We start from the raw sequence: 22506 nt of genomic DNA on the forward strand, positions 1-22506 counted from the left end.
TAGGGCTGTAAATTTCAAGATAATGGTCTCACTTTGGGTGTTCTGGGATAAATTGAGTTACATTTAGCCGTAAGGGTATCTTTTAGGGTTGCACGCGATGAAAAATATATTTAAAAATCACAGGAGCTTATTACTCAAGAACCAATTGCTCCAGGCTTTATTCACTCGATTCATATAATTAAAGATTGAAATGGTCTCATTTAGGGGTCCAAAAACGGTTGGGCCACGCATACATTTCCCTCCTTTAGGAGTTTATTTCAAAATGCCAGACGAGCATCCCAGTCCATTTTATATGGGATTTCCCCCCCGGGCTACTAAAATCATAATAAGTTATTCATAATTCATTTGTGAACATACAAAACGGGATTGTGTTCGGCCAGAGAGCTTCCATTGATTCCAACTGATGTTTGCCAGGTTTCCTGTATACATGGTACACAGGGTACACTTGGGTATACATATATATACTTAGGTATACATGAATAGACATTGATTCCAACTGATGTTTGCCAGGTTTCCTGTATACATGGTACACAGGGTACACTTGTGTATACATATATATACTTGGGTATACATGAATAGACAGGGTGTACAGGGTACACAAGGTAGACAGGGTATACGGGGTATACAAGGATATACATGATATACATGGGTACAAAGTGTATAATGGGTAGACAGGGTACACAGGGTATACATGGGTACACAGGGTACACATAGGTACACAGGATACACAGGGTACACATGGGTACACAGGGTACACATGGGTACACATGGGTACACAGGGTACACATGGGTACACATGGGTACACAGGGTACACATGGGTACACATGGGTATACAGGATACACAGGGTACACAGGGTACACAGGCTACACACGGGTACATAGGGTACACAGGGTACACAGGATACACAGGGAGAATGGATAACAGGGAGTCTATATGGAGACTGGGTAACAGGGAGTCTATATGGAGACTGCCATGAATTACTTGCCTCCACAGGCGGGTACACAGAGTACACGGGGAGAATGGGTAACAGGGAGTCCCTATGGAGACTGGGTAACAGGGAGTCTATATGGAGACTGCCATGAATATCTTGCCTCCACATCAAGTGAGAGGTTTGTGTTGCGCAGCATCTTCTCTTGGTCACATGATTAAGTGACCAGCAACGCGTGGACAGTGGACTCCGGGACGGTGGATTAGAAAGCATGACGAATAATCCCTTGGGGGGTTAAGTGGGTACGATTTTAGAATGCCGTTAAATGAGTGTCTAAAAATGCCGACACTCATCCAAGAATGTTCCAACAAATGGAAGAGACAATTAGTTTTATTATTAATACAGAGAATTGCTAATAAAATTGGGAGTAATAATTTGGTTATCTGCTATTTTTCATGTGGGTAATTTGAAACACATGTTCTGATTGGCTACCTGAGCTAGCAAGTTGGGTGCATCTTGCCCGCTCTGAATTAGCTGTTTTGATCTCGCACAAGATAAGCCTTGTGTGGAACTGCATGGAGCAAACCTTCAAGGTTTCATAATTTTTTGGACATTGTCGGCAATAGAGAAGCAAAAAGCAGCAGAAGACAGTCAAATTTAAAAGAAACATAAACAAATCTTGTGGGTTTATTGAGCTATAAACACAATTGGCTTCCTTTCCAGGCTCTTGAAATAAACAAGTAATTCTTGATTCATATAATAAAAAGAAATCTTTTTCCCATATAATAAATCCTTTATGGACCAAGCTTGTTTGGTAACATGGCAGATGATTAGCCTCCTCCTTTTTTATGTATTTATGGACCTCGACTCTGTCTCAGTCCATAAAAACACAAAAATGGACTCAGCCACTATCCAGCTATCTTGACCCCATGCTTGGTCAATAATGCATCAAATGTATTAAACTGTTCCTGGAAGGTGGTAAATGTGTCTATTCTTTATAGCGTAGTATATCTCTGTTAACCTTTCTAACGTTAAGTAAAGCTTCATGTACAAAATTTGAGATAAACTTGTTGCCATTTCACTACTATCATTGTCAAAAGCTGACTAACCTTACAATTGTGAAATAATTTGTTTAGAATATGGCTTTGTAATTTTAAACTAAATCCAAACATTTCACAGATCTGCATGAAGCAGAACTATGTACTTTGTGCATACAAAATTCTTGAATTTTATCTCATACAAGTGACACAAAAAATGCATAAATACATATTCAAATAAATTTTTAAGTTAATGGATAAGAACTTACTGAAAATAAACTTTCTCTCTTTCTTCAGTTATCTTGTGGCTTGTGGTGCTGGCATACAATCCTCTTTCCCATTTATAAAAATTTTTGTTCGAAGAAAGAACAGACACAAAGGAGATGTCTTTAATTTCCAGGCAACATGTAAGGAATATCAGACTAAAATATGTTGAGACCTGTGCAGTAAAAAAGTTACCCATAGGTCACTGTCAAGTCTGATTCATCTCCATATCAAATAAGTATGGAAATGGATTGACCATGAAACAATCTTGAAAACAAGTTCATTTATGAGAAAATGTGTCAAAACATTTCATATCTTTTAGTAAATCTCATCTTCAGGAGTTTTCAAGCTGGTGCTTCAAGGCATGCAAAGATATAATGTAAACTATGGAGAGGGTGGTTGCAACTATACTTATTTCCTTTTTTCACTTCGAGGATTTCTCATTTTTTCTCTCTCTTCACAGCACAACCCTAAGAATACAGGCAGAGCCTAATGAAATGGGTTGCATTTTATGGGTTCCTCCTCCTGAAAAAACCCAACAGCAGCCACAAAAGCTAAAACAGGACTTACTAAATTCCACAACATTTGTTATAACATAACCAAAGTAAAGCGCACGCTCTGATAGGTCAATTTAGCGTCCCCATTTGCCTATGGGTGTACGCTGCTGAGGTGAGCAAATGCAAAGACTATTTTTCTGCGCGCTCTTATTTTTTCTGGTCACGTAAGATTTGTTAAATAAAAGGGAACTCTTTAGCTACAATGTATCAATGTTATGTTATAAAACAAATGGTAAACACCACAGCGTACACTATTTAACAAATGGTAAATACCACAGCGTACACTTTTGAGTTATGGATGCACGCGGGAGGTTGCTAGGCAGGAAAGAAGTGTAGGAGTCGCTCGAGGCGATAGCCGAGAGCGACTCTAGCTTCCTGAGTGCTTAGCAAACCTCCCAAGTGCATCCATAACTCAATAGTGTACGCTGTGGTGTTTACCATTTGCTAATTGATCACAGAAAGAGACCTCTGGCCAAAAAGAAGCGGCGGGGGGATGGGGGGAGGGGGAGGGGGAAGGTGGGATTTGAACGAACCAATCTTCAAAAGTTCAAATGCACGTGGAGGTTAACTGGAGGGGATATTGAAGCTTTCAATTGATCGACGCATTACTTAAATTTCCATCACTTTTGTACCAATTTGAATTAGTTAACTATAGAATTCTACTAAAATATTCTCAGAGGTAACGCATATCTCTAAGATTCAGCTAGGCCAAGTAATTTTAATCGACAATTAAGAGTAAGAAAGAGACTAGTAGCTTACTTCCGATGATTATTCGTTCCATTGAATTATGCAATCCCACAGAAATTAACCTTTATAAATATACTACAAAAAGCTGGAAAAGGAGAGCTATAAGATTTAACCATGCTCTCTGACATACTAATCAGCACTGTTTAACTTCACCTCCAAAGCTCCATCCATGTCAGAAATAGTTATAACTTAATAAATACCCGTATCAATAAATACCCGTATAGAGATACCGCTACTTAAACGTAACCTTATTGGCTTAAACGGAGTTTAAATGATTGAGATCTTGCTCAAAATAAGCTGCCTTGTAAGGAACAGTAGCCCCTGCGAAGACAAAAAGAGAGGATACCACGCTGAGAAACTCCAAGCTGCCAATCATCTTCGTGTATGTCCTGAATAATCTGCACGTGAGTGTCTTGTGACAAGCCAACTGTAGTCTTGAAGATTGCTGGGGATACGCTTATTTGAGCATAGGGGCGCATTTGAAGAATTACGGTAACTGTTTCTGATATTTGACCAGTGGTGAAATGTTACTTGGTACGAAAAAGGGACTTAAAATCTTCAATCTCCTTTTTAAAAAAATTAATTTTAATTCTGTACCAATTTACGTCAAAATCACACTGGGTGAAAGAAAAGTTGAAAAAAAAGGAATGGCCTTTATTTGAGGTTTGACCGCTTGTCACAAGTTCTACTATAGTAAAAAAGATTCTCGACAACTCGTTGAGGCATGTCCACTACTTAACTTAAAATTCAAAACTTTGAACCAGTCCCCCTCCTAAAAATGGGAGGAACATATGGACATATGCTTTGAATGAACATATGCTGTTTCTGACTTGAAAATTCATGTAGCACGGTAAACACTAGAATTTAAAGCTAAGGATCCAAGAACTACAACAATGGTTGGTTTAAAAGTACTTCATTTATAAAAAGAACGTGAATGGTATTAAATGTAATAAATAGAGGAAATTTAATTGTACTTGAAAGGTGTTTGAAAATTGAGGTGCCAGCCATAAACGGAAAGTTGCCAAAATCCATAAGGCTGTAACCTTTAATCTTGATGACGAAATGAAATTATTCACAAAACCTCGCGTTCAACCAATCTGAACTCAAGTAACGAAGCTATTTGCACATCACAACCAGTCACATTGGGATAACTGGAAAAGGAACCAGATGTTAGCCTGAGTTCACCCGCCGTTTATTCTAAACTCCGTCTGAGCAAAAGTGCACGATTTCTTGTGTGAGAGTATAGGCCGATTTGAGTACGCGCTGTGATTCTTACGTGCCATCTGATTGGTCATATATCTCGGATCCAGGTCTACTCAGGTGTCATGACGTTTGTTTTGAATATGAATATGAATATAGTTTATATCTGACCACTTGCAGTCCAGAGGCTGAATTACGGGTGCAGTGTAAGGTTGAGAACAAACGTCAGCATATCAGGTGCCTCTGGCAGCCGCTTCAGTCTATCGATCTCACCTTTCCACCCATCCCACCCCAGGGGAGGACATCCATCACACAGTAATCTCGTGTGTGGGAATTAACGTCTCCTACCCCAACCCTGCAGGAGACGGGACCTCCATTTATTCGTCCCTATCCGAGAAGACTAGAATATGTAACTATTTCTTGATGTTATAGAAAGGTAGCAAATTCTTCTCAATTATTTTATGACCTTGAGTGTTGGTCCGGCCGGGGCTCGAACCCTCGACCTCCCGCACAATAGTCCAGCGCTCTATCCATTGAGCTAACCGGGAGTCGTTTCACGTGTTTCTCACCTCTCACCTAGCTAGAACTCGAGTAGAAATAGTTTTTTTTATCATTGATTGTTCTCTTACATACGGAAATAATTTGTGTTTTGTGTTCTCGGAAGGACTTGCACCACACTGAAAGATATCTTATCGACGGAAAAGCTAGATTCGATGTAAAATGTGCGTTGGAAAGCATCTCGATTGCTTACGGACAGAGGAAGTTCATTTGCAAGTCTTGTCCTCGACTATTGATAAAACGAAGATCTATGTGGCAAAGCAGACAATGAAGCTCTTCAAGGTACGCGTAACAGGACTGCATGTAGCGATGACAACGGGTCAACGACGAAGAAGAGCCGCATTCAAGTTGACTATGTGTTGCGACTTCAACGCCGAACCAAGTTCGTCGGTCAATTACAACGCCTGATTTTAACAACTACTTATCGATTCAGAGTGCAAAAGATTCTCAAAATACGCCCAATCCAACACAGCTCTCCGTAAACACTAATTCATGGAACAATTCACGTAACATTCCAGAGCAAATCCAAATTAGATCTTTGCAAAATCTTGACATTCCTTCGTGCAGTAGCCTGAGTTCAGCCGCCGTTCATTCTAAACTCCCTCATAAAAGACTTCCCGTAACCTGTAGGCAGGTTAACGAACACATTTTTTGCACTAAAAAAAACCTCTTATTGCCTCCTTTTGCTCCGGCAAAAGCCTCTCGATTTTAAAGTAACATTTGACTTCAGAAAACGCTTTTTCCCATAGCTCTTGCTTGAATTCAACACCCGACGCGTTGGACGTTATGTTGAATTTGACATGAAACAATAAACTAGAACCTTTGGCCAATCAGGAGTAGAGTTAGAACTACCAATCACCAACGGTCACAAAATCCTATGCAGATGGTCTTCACATAAGCTTTTGTGCACTGATGCGCAGACGGTTATTACAGGAAATATAACCGGATATGCGCAGGCTACCAGATGTCTGCACTGAGTTAAATACCAAAGATTCCTAAAATACCTGAGAATTCTGCTTCTAGTCACCTGATTATAAAGAAAAGTATGAAACTTTTAAACTCACAGGGTGACTTTCATCTTCTGAAAGATATGTCAAAAAAGATTATCATGTGATTGTTGTCAATCTGGATTATGAAGGAGGTCAAGTATTCCTTGGTAGTAAGGAAGCGGTATAAGGCGTTCCACACCACACTCTCCTCGGTCTTTTCGGTTCTGGCGGTGTATTATATGTTTCTCGTTCCATGGAATATCACCAGTGAGGTCTTTAACCAAGGGCAAAGTACTCTCGAAAAAGTCTGAAACTAAGACCCCCCACCCCACTCCAACCTTTGTCCATCTAGAATCGTTAGACTGAAAGTTTAAACTATCGTAGTTTTGTTCACAAAGCAAGGGCTGTAACTGAATTAGTTGTAGATTCTTTTTTTTTTTAAGGAGCCGTTATGCGCGTGAGCATTATTTGAAAATAATGTCCTGGAATTAACTTGATCAAAGCCTTTACCACAATATCAGCCTTCCAATTCAAATGGTGTATTAACAAAATATCGTAAAACTTGCTTTATTTCTCATAAAAAGGCAAAAACTAGTCAAGTCTGCTTTCTAGTAAACTGGCCACTATCGCCACAGCTAATTTCGCTTCCTCTGGCATGAAATGATTAACAGTACTGCTAGTCACCTTGGATTGGATGCTATGATCACTGTTTACGCTAAAGCATTTTGTTAAGCTCCTCTGGCGATTTTAATTTATTCTCGTGGGTAAAGAGAGAGGCATTATAGTAATAAAGGATATTGCTCGTAGAACATTACACGATAGACTCAGTCAGGACTTGAACCCAGGCTTCTCGACGGGTAGTCCCCCAAGTTCTGACAGAATTGGTTTCATTATCTTGTTTCTTACGGCCTGTGAATGTTTTTGGAATCGCTAGATTCTTACAGACGCGTGCACCATTTTTTTCAATCGGCCTAGTAGTACTCGAGTCGTTAGAACCAACTGACGCTCACACCATTCTTAATCGACTTGGTCCATGTTACAGTCCTTACCAATAATCAGTGTCCTTTTCTTGTCTTTTTGAGTTCTGCTAAAATTGTGATCTTAAGATTTAGTTGCGCAAAAATACTTGGCTATAAGATGCACCACAATTTAAGCATTTACTTTCTGAAGACAGGATTTTCTTGAAAAACCGTGCACCTTATTACCGAGAAACCAAGGTAGGTATATAAAGAATCGATTATGAGAAAAAGTACAATTATGATTTTCTCTTCGTTTCGAAAAACCGTTGCAAAAAGGTTGTGTTCAAAGCGAACCAGAAACAGAATAAAACATGAATAATAAAAAACACGGTCGATAGTTTGAGCGCGAACCAAAAAAGAAGGAAGTGTTACTCTACAGGTACTATTACCGCCTTTTTTGCCATCTGAACGATCGCAAGAGACTGGTAACACATCCGTTACGTAGCGCTTATGGTATTCAGTTAAGGCCATTAACCATGTTCTAGTTAAATCTTACCGGATATACATGTACCAGTGGCTTTTTTGACCAGATTATTACCAAAACCTCGCTTAATGGTAGTGTTAAGAAAAGTGATTTTTTAATGTTGAACAAAATTCTGTCTTGTTTGGATAGGCGTGCTCAGGTGACAAAATATTTTTCCTTGAAGATGTTCACCTTCGATTTTCAGTCTAAGGCCTTTCAAGCCAAGAATGCCGAGCAGAAAATAAATCCAACACGCTAGTGTGAAAATACTGCAAAAACGGGAAATAAGTATCAATGTACTTCCATAAAGAAGTCGCATAGTGGTTTGGCAACGGCCTGGCGCTATTGTCCTCTTTATTAAGATTGGTTGCGCGTCAGGATTCCAGAGTCTTCCGAATTGGCAAGTTTCCTGCATTTGTCACTTTGGCATTATCAAAGCCAATAGTATGGTTATTAAGCCGCGCTTAAACTACAACATTCGAGCCTCCCTACGCTTTGCAGTCGTCTTCCTTCTCAGTCACTGTAATTGTTTCTTTCCTAGCCTTTAAAAAATGTTTGGGGGTAGAAGAGAGTTAAATCACCATTAAACTGAGTAGTGTGAGGTATATTGAGGTTAAGGTTCTTTTCCGTTTTCTTTCACAAGGTTCCCCTCGTCCCCCAGCAATCTTCGCTTTTAGTAATTAACTTCTCAACTTGAATCGATTGTCGTCGATAGTAGAACACATATATATCTGAGTGTCAAGCTCGAGATACTTTTGTAGCGAATGAGTATAAAATATAAATGGCCTCGAGTTAGCAGAAAGTTGTGGTTTACGGACTCTGAATTAGCCAGATTCTGCTGTAATATAAAACATATTGTAGACCACTTCATCTATTTTAACAGATTGCTGTAGCTTGTCGCTGTCTTTTAACACATAGAATTGTTCAAAAGTGAATCGAGGGCAGAGGCTGAGCGCTGACGATGAACTCTTTACCTCTCTTGCTGCTGGTGGTCTTTGCTTCATGCTACTCAGGTAAAGAACCTTAACTCTTTAACTCCCAAGATCTGACTTTTAATTCTCCCCTCTAGCTGTTACACATTTCCTAGTAAATTAGCTATGAGAATTTGGTGTTAGATCAGGATACCAACTTCTACCTGATAATTAACAAATGGTAAACACCACAGCGTACACTATTGAGTTATGGATACACGCGGGAGGTTGCTAAGCACGAAAGAAGCGTAAGAGTCGCTCGAGGCGATAGCCGAGAGCGACTTTAGCTGTATGAGTGCTTAGCAAACCTCCCAAGTGCATCCATAACTCAATAGTGTACGCTGTGGTGTTTACCATTTGTTTTATAACATAACATTGATACATTGTAGCTAAAGAGTTCCCTTTTATTTAACAAATCTTACGCGACCAGAAAAAACAAGCGCGCGCGGAAAAATGGTCTTTGCATTTGCTCACGTCAGCAGCGTACACCCATGGGCAGATGGGGGACGCTAAATTGACCAATGAGAGCGCGCGCTTTGCTTTGGTTATGTTATAAATAAGTTTGAGTATTCTCATAACATGCGTGCTGGCTGGCTAATGTATGAATGCTATATGGAGAAGTTGCATGTTAATCATTTTAGTGAATGAAAGGGTTAATTATCTTTTCAGGAATAAATTTGCTTTAGTTAAAATGAAAGTTCCTCTCCACTGAACGTATTTTGCGAAGATTCACTTAGATTCCCAGATAAGAAAAGTGTCAACAGTTTCATAAAACAACACCGACAAGATAAGTACAAATGGGAAGTATAGAATTAGTATAGGTAATCGCATGGGGCCGAGTAAAATTAAGGATTAATATCACGCGTGTTTTCGGAAGTTGCTGAAATTGCCCGAGTCGCGCAGCGACTCGGGCAATCTCTGCCTCTTCTAAAAACACAAGTGATATTAATCCTTAATTTTACGAGGAAGCATGTGATTACTTGTTTATAATATAAGGGCAAAATTTTTCTTACTGATCTCGCACAAAACGGGACACCATTGTTACAAAACAAACAGAAACTTCTTTACTTTGGCAGCCGTTGCTAAGCGGTTTTCAGCCAATCCTTTTCAAGTAATTTTTTCCGCGGCAATAACAAAAATTAAGAAAAAATGCTCACGTCAGCAGCGTACACCCATGGGCAAATGGAGGACGTTGAATTGACCAATCAGAGCGCGCGCTTTTCTTTTGTTATGTTATAACTATTTTTAGCAAGGTCATTTTGTATTTTCAGAGGTTTATGGTAGATTACTGTGGTATGGAGAACAAGTATCAAACATGATGAAACAGGTAAGGTTAAGCGGATGCCTTTTTTCCATAGATTGGCCTGTGAGTACTTTTGAGATATCCGCGGATATCAAGTCGGTACATGATGATGAAGTGATATTAATGTGTCTCATTTTCTTAGCAGAATAAAATAACTGAAAACAAAGCGCAGTGGCTGGTTTCTGTATAAATGACAGTGAATATCATATATGTGAACTGTGGGTTAAGAAATGATTATCAAGCGATCTTCGCCTTAATGAACACTACTTGAGCTGCAGTGAAATTATTTTCACCATTGCTTATTATAAGCGGTAGTGTTCATTACCGCGAAGATCGCTTTGATAATCAGTAGGTTTCTATCTGTTTTAAACCATAAGTTTGACACCCATTGTGTCAAAATTTGATCACGAAGGTGATCGTTTATTTCAGTTAGTACTTAATCTTAAGAGAGACCCTAAATGATATCCAGCTAAAAGAAATAGTGTTAAAAGTTCTCGGAACAATACTGTCGATTTTAGGAGGGAACTGGGAGGGCAGTAAACTTCTTTGCTTTAAATCTGGTGGACACAACACGTGTGACTTGACGTGTAGTAGTTTAAGTGTTACTTATGAAAGAGTCGCATTTATGTAACAACCTTTTGTTGAAAAAATATTTACCAGCGGCTTAAGTTACATGAGATGAGTAATGTACTTTTGGAGTAAGTTTCCTATTTTTGAATTTTAGCATTTTTAAAAGAGATATGCCCAAAGCCTAACAGCATAGATCGAAAATACGTGCGACTCAAGACCTTTAATAACAACTACCGCGTGGGCGTACCCCACTCACAAAGATGATACCTCAAACTTCTGCACGCGCTGTTGTGGTGGAAAGGATGCCGTTCGACGAAAAGACATAGCCATACCTGGAACACATACAACATTTATTGTTCACTTCCTCAAAGAAAACAATGAAAATATCAATGAAAAGCTCACGAAAGTCAAAGCCGCTGACCGCTACAGATTCAATTTTATTTTATCTCGCAAGACAGGCCCTGTGATTGGCATCCGAACCCAAGGAAAACCAGGCAAAACGTATGAAAGTATGAGAAGTAATTGGTTGAAATTTCAAGATGGCCACCGTGGATATGTTTCGGGATATAAGAACCCATACACTGGAAACTTCCCAAGCATGGAGGACACATTTACTCTAGAAACAGGTCTTTGAGCAAATTGTCAGCTCTCAGTGATACGGGAACCTTCACGCAAAATATGAAAAATATTAGAATGAGGAAGACAGTAACCTGTTGAACGTAGTTGAGAAATAAGAGAGATAAAGTGTAATTTTATTTTATTTGGGGGTGTGGCGGGAGGGTGAATTAGGGAAGCGTAGATCAAAAGAACTGTGCGAGTCTTCACGATGACTCGTACCCAGACCTCGGAAGCTCCCATTGGCTATTTGTGATGCTTCTTTTCCTTCTGACTTCCCCAGTTTTTGGTTTTAAAACACTCAATATTGAAAAGCGCTTTAGTGTCCTGAGTTTACACAAACATGGGAAATGGATACTAACTGTACTTTGAAAATCTTGACCCAATTCAGAAGTGCACTGTATGAATTAAAAGGTTACCCTTTTAGTACCCAGCGGATGCGTGACCCCTTGGTGAGTACGTAATACAGATGTCAACTATGGCCGCATCAAGAGGAATGTGAGAGCAAACCAGATAGATGATTTTGGTCAGATGGATGGGATACACAAAGGCGCAATATGATGACAGCCATATGCTACTATGGCAAAGGTACGAAAATTACCAACAAAGAGCCAACTCTACCGAGCAGAAAAATTCGGGACGGGCTTGAACCTCTTATTTTTGATACTTGGTAGAAACTTACCCTTCTGTATGAGTTGATCATTACCTCATATTAACCATCATCATCAGCGAGGCTTATTTTGAATTGCTATTTGCTAGTAGGAACCTGAGCCTACAAAGTAAGCGTGCATGTAAAGTTGATCAAGCAGCAAATGCTTTGCTCATTATCTCTGTTTTTTATTTGCAAGACTCGGTGTGCCATCAGTACAGGGGAGCCAAGATAAAGTACCTGCGCATGTCAGCAAAACAGTGTGAAGCTGAAAGTCACTGCTACAATTACAAGAATGATAAATTTTATGATGTTCTTTGATGATTATATCAGCACAGCATGGTGCAAATATATCTACTGAATTTCCCCGAAGTGATTATTTCTTTGCTTGTTTAATATCTTACAATGTAAACACTGAACTATCTTTTGAGATAGCAAGGACAGCGATATATCCCATTTCAGCGCTGTTGCACTGCACACCTATTCCTTGCAGGATTAATCAGTGTCATTTTTCTTACATTTTTGACACTTAAATAAGTCATTCCCTACGGAGCCCCAAAAGTGCCATAGCTTTTCTTTTTCTCTCGTCAATATATCGACATTTATGTCGACATATATCTCGCCTTTTCCTTCAAATTATGTCGACATATATGTCGACATGTTTTCTCGACCAGTTCATCTTACGTCATTTCCGGAAAGCAATGCGCCTTATGTGTTAAATGGGGTTGACAGGCCTACACGACTCCCCAGCGCGTGTTAAGAGTTGCCTATTCAAAGCAAAGGGGGCCCACACAAGCGGCGTGTCTGGTCTCTTGTTCGAAATATAAAGAAATGTATGGGAGAATATTGAAGAGTCGTAATATCGTAAACTTATATAAAGGAATGTCTATGTTAAAGGCTCAAAAAAAATGTAAACCTACCTCACTTGCTGTGTATTGTCGTTTCTGGGGTTCTAAATGGCGAATTTGAGCGATTTGGTAGATTTTGTGTTGACTGTTACCCTCGACTGTTACTCTCGTTGACTGTTACTCTCCTTCTTATACAATAAAGTAACACTCAACGCAAAATCTACCCAATTCGCCATTTAAGACCACAGAAACGACAATACACAGCAAGTGAGGTATGTTTACATTTATTTTGAGCCTTAACATAGACATTCCTTATTATAAGATTACGATATTACGACTCTTCAATATTTTCCCATACATTTTTTTATATTTCGAATAAACGACCAGACACGTCGCTTGTGTGGGCCGCTTGTGTGGGCCGCTTGTGTGGGTCGCTTGTGTGGGCCGCTTGTGTGGGCCGCCTGTGTGGGCCGCTTGTGTGGGCCGCTTGTGTGGGTCCTCTGTGTTCAAAGTTTAGCCCTCAAGTGTATGTCTTTGAGCGACCGCCCTTTTTTGTCAGATTTGAGCGGCGGATTTTTGAAAAGTTCGCTCAGTAGTGGTTGTGTTTCTATTAAATGCCAGTTTTTCATGATAATTTGCTTTATGTGTGGCACTGATGGTTGGTATTGTGTAACAAAAGGCAAGATTCGTTGGTTCGTCTTCGGTTTCTGTTGAAGTGCTAACTTCCTGTTTTTGAAATTCACCTCTGAGAGGGTTGTGTTAATGAGGTCCTCTGGGTAGCCTCTCTTTAGCAAATGCGCTTTGAATTTGCGATTTGCTCCTGTAAACTCTTGTTGTTTCTTTGTTGGCCTTTTTGAGGTTTAACTCAGAGTCACGCTTCAAGGCTCTCAGCGCCTTGCGTTCGGCTGGAAGCAAATTATCTTTTGGCTTTGTAAGTTCTATTTCCGAAAAGTCACTTTTAACCTCTTCTAAATGACTTTCAAGGGCTACTGATTTTTGTATTGGTGGTATCCATGTGGATTTGACGCGGCAGGGATGGGTTTTTTGTCCTCCCTTTGGAATATGTAAATCAGACGCATTCTCCTTGCACGTAAGATGAACTGGTCGAGATAACATGTCGACATAATTTGAAGGAAAAGGCGAGATATATGTCGACACTATGACGACAAATATGTCGACATAATTGAAATAAGGCGAGATATACGTCGACATATATGTCGATATATTGACGAGAGAAAAAGAAAAGCTATGGCCCTTTAGGGCCTCCGTACATTCCAGACATTGAATTTGACCATAGTTGTAACCTAGTGCCTTAAATGAACGATTTCGTGAAAACTATCAGAAATTTCTTGAACGTGACTGGCGATAAGCAGTACAAATGAGCACAAATGGGAAAGTGTACCTGTCATATTTGTGGTTGGAAAGTGTGATAGGACAGTTTTAAGGTGGTGCCTGCGTCACTAGACAATACGCGTGACCCGCACGCTCTGTTATACAGACTACTAGATTCAGTTTCTTGACAGGAAATGTGAACTGTTATGTTTTCATCCATGAAAATGTTTAACCAATTAGTGTTTTGCTTCTCAAATTTCTTCACAGATCAAATTAAATGGTGATGGGACTTCACGTCACTCTATTCTATCAGGACTACACTTATGAGTAACGAATCTGAATCCCGCTTTTCATCGTTTACAACCAAACATTGGTTTTCCTCATCTCCACAGCGTCCTCTTAACAATTCCCATAACACTAACGTTCAGAATGTTTTGTTTGCATTGCGTGACGGCTCATGACGAGTGTGACTTGGCGGCCTCGCCCTATTCAGATTAGTTTACCATGTGCAGAACGTTTCGGTGACGTTCTTAGTTTTTCTCTTTTTTTTTGTCGCAAGAAGCGAGTGAAGTTGTTAGTATTAAAACCGGAATTTCAGAGACCTTGTTTGAGTTAATTTGGTGTCGCGGAAAACGTTTTCCACACTAACAAGTAGAATTTGTTTCACAATCAGGAGCGTCTTAAATTGCTGATCATTTCTATTACAGTCCTAATCTTTATGCTTGATTCAAGGGTGATAATGGAAGGCTGATCACTCTTAGAAGTCATAAGGTTTATCACACGTTTTCTTACAGATCCAAATTGGACTCTACTCAATCATTCAAGACTAAACTCGATTGACACTAAATAGATGAACAGGAAATAGAAAACAAGGGGCAGGGTGAAAGAGAACAAGGTTTTGATTTACCAACGTGGACTTATAAACCCCCGATAGTAATACAGATAGGAATAAAATCCCCAGATGGCTGACATTTTCTCCAGCTTTTAGCTTCGTTCTCAGTGTCCTTACAATTGTCCGTTTCCAATCTTTTTTTCTCTTCTATGTCACTCTCGTGTAGTACCTAAGCTGAGGAACACTCTTAATTTGATTGTTATTTTTTCAGTTTTCTCCGGGCTAGATGTTCTTTCACCCCAGAGAAGAAATAACAGATGCCGACCCTTTCACTCTGAAGCCTCATTCATAATTCTTCTTACTGTCTGCCATACAATTCTTATGATGCTAGTTTGGATAAATTAGTATTTGATCCATCAATAATCTCCTCATTGATATTTTTCTTTATTCTCATCGCTTGTCTGCCTCATATTGTAGTGATAAGGTAAGGAGATATTCTGTCTCGGTAACTGGTGGGAGTGAAAGAGTTGATGATGTTTCGGGGCTCCTCTGTCCCCTGGCGAAAACACGCCCGTTGACAACAAGGTTAACCATGACATTTACGGAAATCGTTGATAGAAAACAATTCTTAAACGTCTTCTTTTCGCTATTTGCGTACGTAAGACAAAATATTTGCATATACTGCGACCGAGATAATTTTCTCCCTGCAGGGCTTTGAGTATTACTGGAAAAGTTGGTAACATTACAGTTCAATTTTGCCACTTGCTATTGCCGTTAACTTGATGCTTGCTATCAATAATTTGCGCAGTTCAATCGAAATTTCTCTCATGAACAGGGTTTCACTGACTTCAAATTTGCGGTCAATACCAATCAGTTGACAATATACCTTGGGTGTCCTTTTTAAATTCTATGGTACATTTCAAATCTCGGTTGCCATTCTTGTGACGTACCTACTCTTTAATGGTTGTTTGGGTTTGGAAGTAGGCGGGATAAAGAATTCCGAGGAACAGGAAGAAAAAAAAAAATCAAGAAAGTTCATGGACAATTAGATACAGCGCACCATGTCTAGGCTTGTTGTTATTTGAAATCAGTGCGTTTAGAAACCTCCTCTTACTAAACGTTCACAACAGGGAAAAAACACCACAGAAACTGTACAACTGTCGGCAACTTCGGTTTCATTTCTCCGCTTGCCTCGTGCAGGCATACAAGATGTTTTCAATGCATCGGTTGAATAAGTTCGTTTCCGGCTAACTAATATCGTATGTGCTCCTCGCGCAAGAAGGCGCGTGGGACCGTGTTTCTTACCAGTGTTTACCATCAAATGTTCTTGTCCTTTTGGTAAAAATAAATACAGTTTTTCAGCTATAGATTATTGTATACTCATAGTTCGAAAATTTGTCAAACTGTCGTAGGTTGTGCGGAAGAGTAAAAAACTATCACGGCTAATAAGTGCGAACCAACTTTCAATACCAACTATAAATGACCTCATTCATGCATGAGAAAATAAATTTCCCTAGCAACACAAGCGCAGTAAAAATTCTTGCTTCCCGCTGAGGAATTTCAGTGAACTTCTACTGCGACCATATCCTTCAGTGATAATTTCTAGCTCTTGGAAGTTTCATACACGCATTTGACAAAGCAGAGAATGGGAAGACTGGACGAGCTCTTAGTGAATTCTGTGCACACCGTACAAGCTGAATGCTACTCTTATCGTTGTTAAGGAACCGTTCTTTTGTAATCCATTACTTATATCTCTGACCCAGTTTCCCATCATGTCAGCATGATTGTTAACTGTGAGACTAAATGTGGCTAATGAACTGGTGTTCGCCAAGCCCTCACTAATACCATCGGCCCAAGATTCCATTACGTCAGCGTAATTGTTAACTGTGAGACTGAATATCGTTAATGATGCGCACTTCGGCAGTCCCACACTCATATAGCCGGCCCAGTTTGCTCTCTCGTCAGTGTGATTGTTAACTGTGAGACTGAATGTTGTTAACGATGCGCACTTCGGCAGTCCCTCACTCATATAGGAGGCCCAATCTGCTCCATGGTCAGTGTGATTGTTAACTGTGAGACTGAATGTCGTTAATGATGCGCACTTCGGCAGTCCCTCACTCATAAAGTCGGCCCAGTTTGCTCCCTCGGCAGTGTGATTGTTAACTGTGAGACTGAATGTGGTTAATGATGCGCACTTCCGCAGTTCCTCACTCATAAAGTCGGCCCAGTTTCCTCCCTCGTCAGTGTGATTGTTAACTGTGAGACTGAATGTCGTTAATGATGCGCACTTCGGCAGTCCCATACTCATAAAGCCGGCCCAGTGTGCTCCCTCGTCAGTGTGATTGTTAACTGTGAGACTGAATGTCGTTAACGATGCGCACTTCGGCAGTCCCTCACTCATATGGAAGGCCCACTGTGCTCCCTTGTCAGTAGGATTGTTAAGTGTGAGACTAAATGTAGTTAGGGATCTGCTGTTAGCCAAGCCCTCAGCCACACCTCTGGCCCACTCCCATGGCATATCAGCGTGGTTGTTTACAGTGAGGTTGAACGTGGTTGATGACGCACAGCTTAATAGTGCAATAACTTCATCGTGTATTGCAGTCTTCCCGTCAGCTAAAAACGAGGCTGAAGGTGGAGAAAAATTAGCGAGAGTATCAAATCCACTCAAACAGCGGTCCTTACTGACACCATTCAAGTGCACTGAAATAGAATGCTCTGGACTCCCTTGAACTAACTTTTGAAGTGCAGTTTCTCCGTAGCTTGTGATTTCACCGCACAGGTCAATAATACTGTGTGAGGACAATGAATTGTTAGTCAGAAAATAGTCAACCAGACAATCCATAACATCATTGCTTAGTTTACCTCGGATACTCAAGTGGAGACCAGACAATGGCGAACTTTTCATGAAAAAACCTCCAAGGGCTTTTAAGCTGTCAACACTCAGTTCCCCACAGACGTTAACGGTTAACGATTTCTCTAATGGCGCATCACCTAGAATCGGACAGGTCAGCAAACTTTCTTCATGTTTGATTTTCCCACATACATTTGGATGAATAATAAGAGACTTCCATGACTTATTGGCTGCCAGTATGGTAGCAACAGCTGTCATCCACGCTTCTGGGATTTCTCCATACACCTGTAACACTAAAGAGCGCAGAGTTCTATTTCGTAGAACACCTTTCTGCAGTGCTACGATTCCAGGGTTGCTGGGTCTTCCATGAACAACAAGACTAAGAGACTCCAGCCCAGTTTCTTCTGCAAGTCCTTCACTAACAGACGACACTAAACAGTCATCCAGATCCCCATAAACAATAAGCGCGAGAGATCTTAGCGATGTTTTGAATAACACTTTTACGGCTTCTGCAACAGTGTTGTTTAGAATACAAAAGAATTCGAGCTCAACACATTTCAATTGCGAAAAATTCGGTAACAAGGTACTGACATTTTTGGTGCACCTCTCAGTACTCACGTCAAACAGTTTCAGCGTGACTTTTCTTAATGAAGTGCTTGACGACACACTCTCAGCGAACAGATCTGCAATATCATGGGACATGTTCTCGATATTAGAGATGACAAGCTCTGTGAGAGTTTTACTGCTTTCGAGAATTCGATGGAAATCATTCACATAGTCTCTACTGAAAGACTGTACGTTCCTCAGTCTCAGTGTGGTTAGTTGCACCGGTGCTAAATCACCCCCAACAATGGCGCCTTCATAAGCATATAGTATAAACTTCAAGCAGGACCGTTCTCTCTCTCCTAGTTTCAAATCGTTTGGTAATGGAATAAGAGGGCAGGCAACTTTCCCTAAATCATCGGCAGCACCACTCTCCTCTAAAAGACCAAGTAAGAACGCACACTCTACCTCAGGATCAAGCCAGTCCCAGCCTTCTCTTAGAATCGTTCCTATTTGTTTGAAAAACAGCGTTCCATCCATGCCTAATATGCCAGCTACAAAGAAAATTACTTGTCTGTATTCTTCACAGACATCTCTCTTGCCTAAAGTAAGGTTTGGTTGGTTCGTCAAGAGCTCGTTTGCTAGGTAGAAGGCAGCTAAAAACTCTTGAAATGTTTTGTGAAGAAAATGACACTGATGTCTTGGCTCCTGACTTGGCCTTAAACTGGCTTCCATGAAAACAAAGCCCAATTTGATCACTGGAAATTTTCTCACATGGGTCCTCGAATGTTCTAACTTGTCCAATTCTTCTTCCGAAAACGAACGGCGGTCTTCTAGAAGACACTTCCACGCTAACTCCCCTAGCGCAAGTATGGAATCTTTGAATTGACTCTCTAGGGCTTTGTCGGCATCGTGATGAACGTCCAGGCCATTTCGGGAGCAGTAACGCCTTAACAAGCATCGAAAAATAATCTGATAAAGCTTTGTGCGATTAGATGGAAGTTCCCCATCAAAGTCTTCAAAAACAACGCACAAGAGAAGGAGATTCAGTGGATTGTTCCTTAGAGCAGCTAGATAAGTATTTTCTTCAACAGCTTGAATGAGCCTCTCGCCTTTTGACACGTTTTGGGGATCAACACTTTTGAAATGCTTTCTGATGTAAACTCTAGCATCTTTTGATGTGAATCCTTTAATCTGCAAAAGTGTATCAAAGTCATAGCGCCGCCGGACATCGATTCCCTTTTCTTCGCGTGAGGTGGCCAAAATGAAACAACGTGAGAAAATTTTTCTTTTAAAGAGCCTATCAATAACCTTTTCCGATGCCTCTGGTAACTCATCAAGGCCATCCACGATTAAAAGAATCTTGTCCTGATTTTTGCCATCTCTGATGTAATCCAAAAAATCTTCCCTATTTTTCATGTCATCATTCAGAAGTTGCTCATCAATAGCTTGTACTATGTCTTCGGTATCTTTGTGAATGTCACAGCATTTAAGAAGGAACAAAAACTTAAACGCGGGGAAATGAAACTCGACTGGTACTGACTTTTTGGCCCAATCTCTGGCAATTTTAAGACAAAATGTCGTCTTCCCAATCCCGGGGTTTCCTTCTACAAGTACCATTCTGGCGCCCTTTTCACCTTCTTTAGCAGGCTTGAAAATTTCATACATGTGAACCTCCTTCTCCGTTAGCTGAAAATAAGCTTTCCTTCTCCATTTGATTTGCAACCTGGTGTAAACGTCATCAATAGGTAGTTGGATGTCGCTGTCCCACAGCAGTGGTTTTACATTGGAACGTCGGATGTATTCATCTCGAAGGTGTTTCTCAACTAGACAATGCTCAGAACCTGAAAAAAAAAAAAACATACTTCGTTCTTGGAGGCACATGTATACAATCAAACATTGACGTTAATTGTTAAAAAATTAACTGTGAGAGAGTGTTATTTAAACAACCCGCTCAGACCAGCTTCAATGGCTTTGTCGTGCTGCCGTATGTACAGGGTGTTTCTGAGAAAATAAGTCGCATTTTGAAGCAACAAAAGATCTAAGTAGCCTACAAACCACAACAGATAATCAACAGCCTTTTTCCACGCCCCAAGGAGCGAGACGAACCTGACCGCCACAAGTCAGGCATGGTGTACAAAGTCAGTTGCACACAGTGAAATTTTAAGTACTGCCGAAACAAAAATGGCAAGAGAGCTGATGGCTCCTTCAAAGATGACAGAAGACTTGATTCATGAAGGCTTCATACAGCTGTCTTTTAGTAGCAAAAAATAGGAGAAAGTTTTGAAAAAGCGCTGGATTTCCAACCACTGGCGTTTTACGAATTAACATGAAATTTACCTTTACGGCGTTTCACAGATTGAGTGGCAACAGAGGACGAACTCCGTTTAACCTCTTTGTTTGAAGCTTGCCTGGACTTGTTTATTACGGCACCTAGAAAAGAAAAGTGTAACCGCACTTAACAATCTACGGTTGTAAAACATGGTTAATTACTATGACCTAAAGTATTAATATTTGAGTAACTTCTATGTCTGTTTGTTTCCTGAGGAATTTATTTCATGAATCTCTTTATGCCCCTCAATGACAAATTATTTCACTCAAACAACACTTTTCTGATTACGCACAATGTAGTAGTGAATTATGAAATAACTAGAATACCAAGAACAACTTCCATCATGTTATAATTTACAAACCCATTTCCACACACATGTCAGCTCTTTTAAATAAATTAAACTTATCCATAAATCAAGTAATCTCACATTAAATGGACGTTATTCACAGATAGAAAAAAAAACATTCTTTGCTATTTACAATATGTAAAATCATTAAAGGCCATCAGTAATACATATAGTCCTGTAATAATAAGAAAGACGGCCAAGAAATTTAATTTTTATAGTAATTTAGAGCCATTTGACAGAAAACCATACATCCCATTGAGAAAAATAGCTCGTATCAACACTGACAGTTGACCAACTGCTTGCAGAAATAATACAGAAAGGTTATCAAGAATTTTCCTTATCCTAACTTTTTTTGTAAAAACTCAACTCAAACAAAATCATTGTTTTCAAGAATTAAACATCATCCTGCCAATAGCACTGAGATATTTTTTTAAGGCTAAGTAGACAAGTACAAATGTTTGTTTTCTTGTAAGTTAGTCAGTTAGTTATCTAATTAGTTAATTAGTTTTATATCTGCTTAAGTTCATATCATTGTAACTAAACACTTTTGTTGTTTACAGTGCTTAATAAAGACTTCTATTACTATTATAATTAAATATTTCTCATTTGTATATTTGTGACCGACTCAACAAGTGCTAAAATCACCTCAAGAGTCATTTAGTCTAAAAGTTTTGTGAAAGTTTCTTGTGTCACTTGCACCAATTCATAATACGCACTGTGAGCTTATCGTTATCATTTAAACCTTTCACTCAAAAATTAATTCTTTCTCAATCTATTTTGCATCCCCGTCATTCTGCTCCTGTTTAAAGGAGCGCAATAAGCTATCTAGAAAGAGGAAGTTGTCTACCTTTGTGTTGAACTGCTATGCTTGTTGAGGATTCATTTTCTTTGAATCCTGCCGAGGACTGTAAAGTGACAGGATCAACTACATGTATGAACAGAAAGAATAACACAGTATAAATTTCAAAAAGAAAAACATGTTATAAATTTCAGAAAAACAATCACACAAAAAATTCAAATAAGGTGCAAGTAAATGTTCCACATGTAAAAATACAACTTCGAGAAACAATGGCATGCCACAAGCAATACTATGAAATCTGATCTGGCCTTCTCTATCTTCAGCTACTAATTATTCACTGATAAATTGAGGAGGAAACTGTATTTTTCCTTATCATACAAGTACTGGTATCTGTAAGTGTACATGTAGAATACTTTATCAGGAAGAACCTCTCTAACCTGATTTCATAATAACTATCAATATTTCCAACAGGATTTAAAAGCAGATGGTAAATAATGTACAGTAACTAATCACACAAACAAGAGCACATCTTAGGCAATGACCTTAAGTACACATGAAGACGTCGCTGTTGTACTTGCATCAATCGCACCATGATAGAATAAAAAAATGGGTTAAAGAAGAAACATAAAACAGCTCTCACCCAACACAAGATTCACCATTTTCTCAACAAGACTTTCACACTACAAGACTTTCACATCTTGCAAACAAATCACTTGTAGCAGGACTTAGACAGTCAGCACATAAACATGTT

The 22506-nt window shown here is 39.6% G+C and overlaps 2 protein-coding genes and 1 pseudogene across 16 annotated transcripts in view; 2 read left to right on the forward strand and 1 right to left on the reverse strand.

The window, feature by feature from the left end:
- The window catches only part of LOC111319919 (uncharacterized), a 150435-nt gene that overhangs the window by 34223 nt on the left and 93706 nt on the right, over nucleotides 1–22506 (reverse strand). For 3 of the 12 annotated variants that reach the window (XM_088738101.1, XM_088738099.1, XM_088738104.1), the window contains 3 exons: nucleotides 21804–21881; nucleotides 20619–20711; nucleotides 15944–20122 (listed from right to left, as the gene is read on the reverse strand). The exons of 8 other annotated variants lie outside the window; for them this stretch is intronic. In XM_088738101.1, the coding sequence (XP_088594227.1) occupies nucleotides 16551–20122; nucleotides 20619–20711; nucleotides 21804–21881 (3743 nt within the window). In that variant the 3' untranslated portion in view covers nucleotides 15944–16550. Of the gene's footprint in view, nucleotides 1–15943; nucleotides 20123–20618; nucleotides 20712–21803; nucleotides 21882–22506 lie in introns of those variants that run through there. One more of the 12 variants, XM_088738100.1, reaches the window with a different exon arrangement.
- Nucleotides 1–22506, forward strand: part of LOC111322632 (tubulin polyglutamylase TTLL7) — a 198229-nt gene that overhangs the window by 17715 nt on the left and 158008 nt on the right. The window lies entirely within an intron of this gene.
- On the forward strand, nucleotides 1069–12234 carry LOC148719734 (uncharacterized; annotated as a pseudogene). The gene is made up of 4 exons (XR_015993315.1): nucleotides 1069–1111; nucleotides 10763–11234; nucleotides 11651–11811; nucleotides 12072–12234. The product of XR_015993315.1 is annotated as an uncharacterized LOC148719734 (transcript).

Source organism: Stylophora pistillata, chromosome 11 (assembly GCF_964205215.1).
Source record: "Stylophora pistillata chromosome 11, jaStyPist1.2, whole genome shotgun sequence".
NCBI classification, from domain to species: Eukaryota; Metazoa; Cnidaria; class Anthozoa; order Scleractinia; family Pocilloporidae; genus Stylophora; species Stylophora pistillata.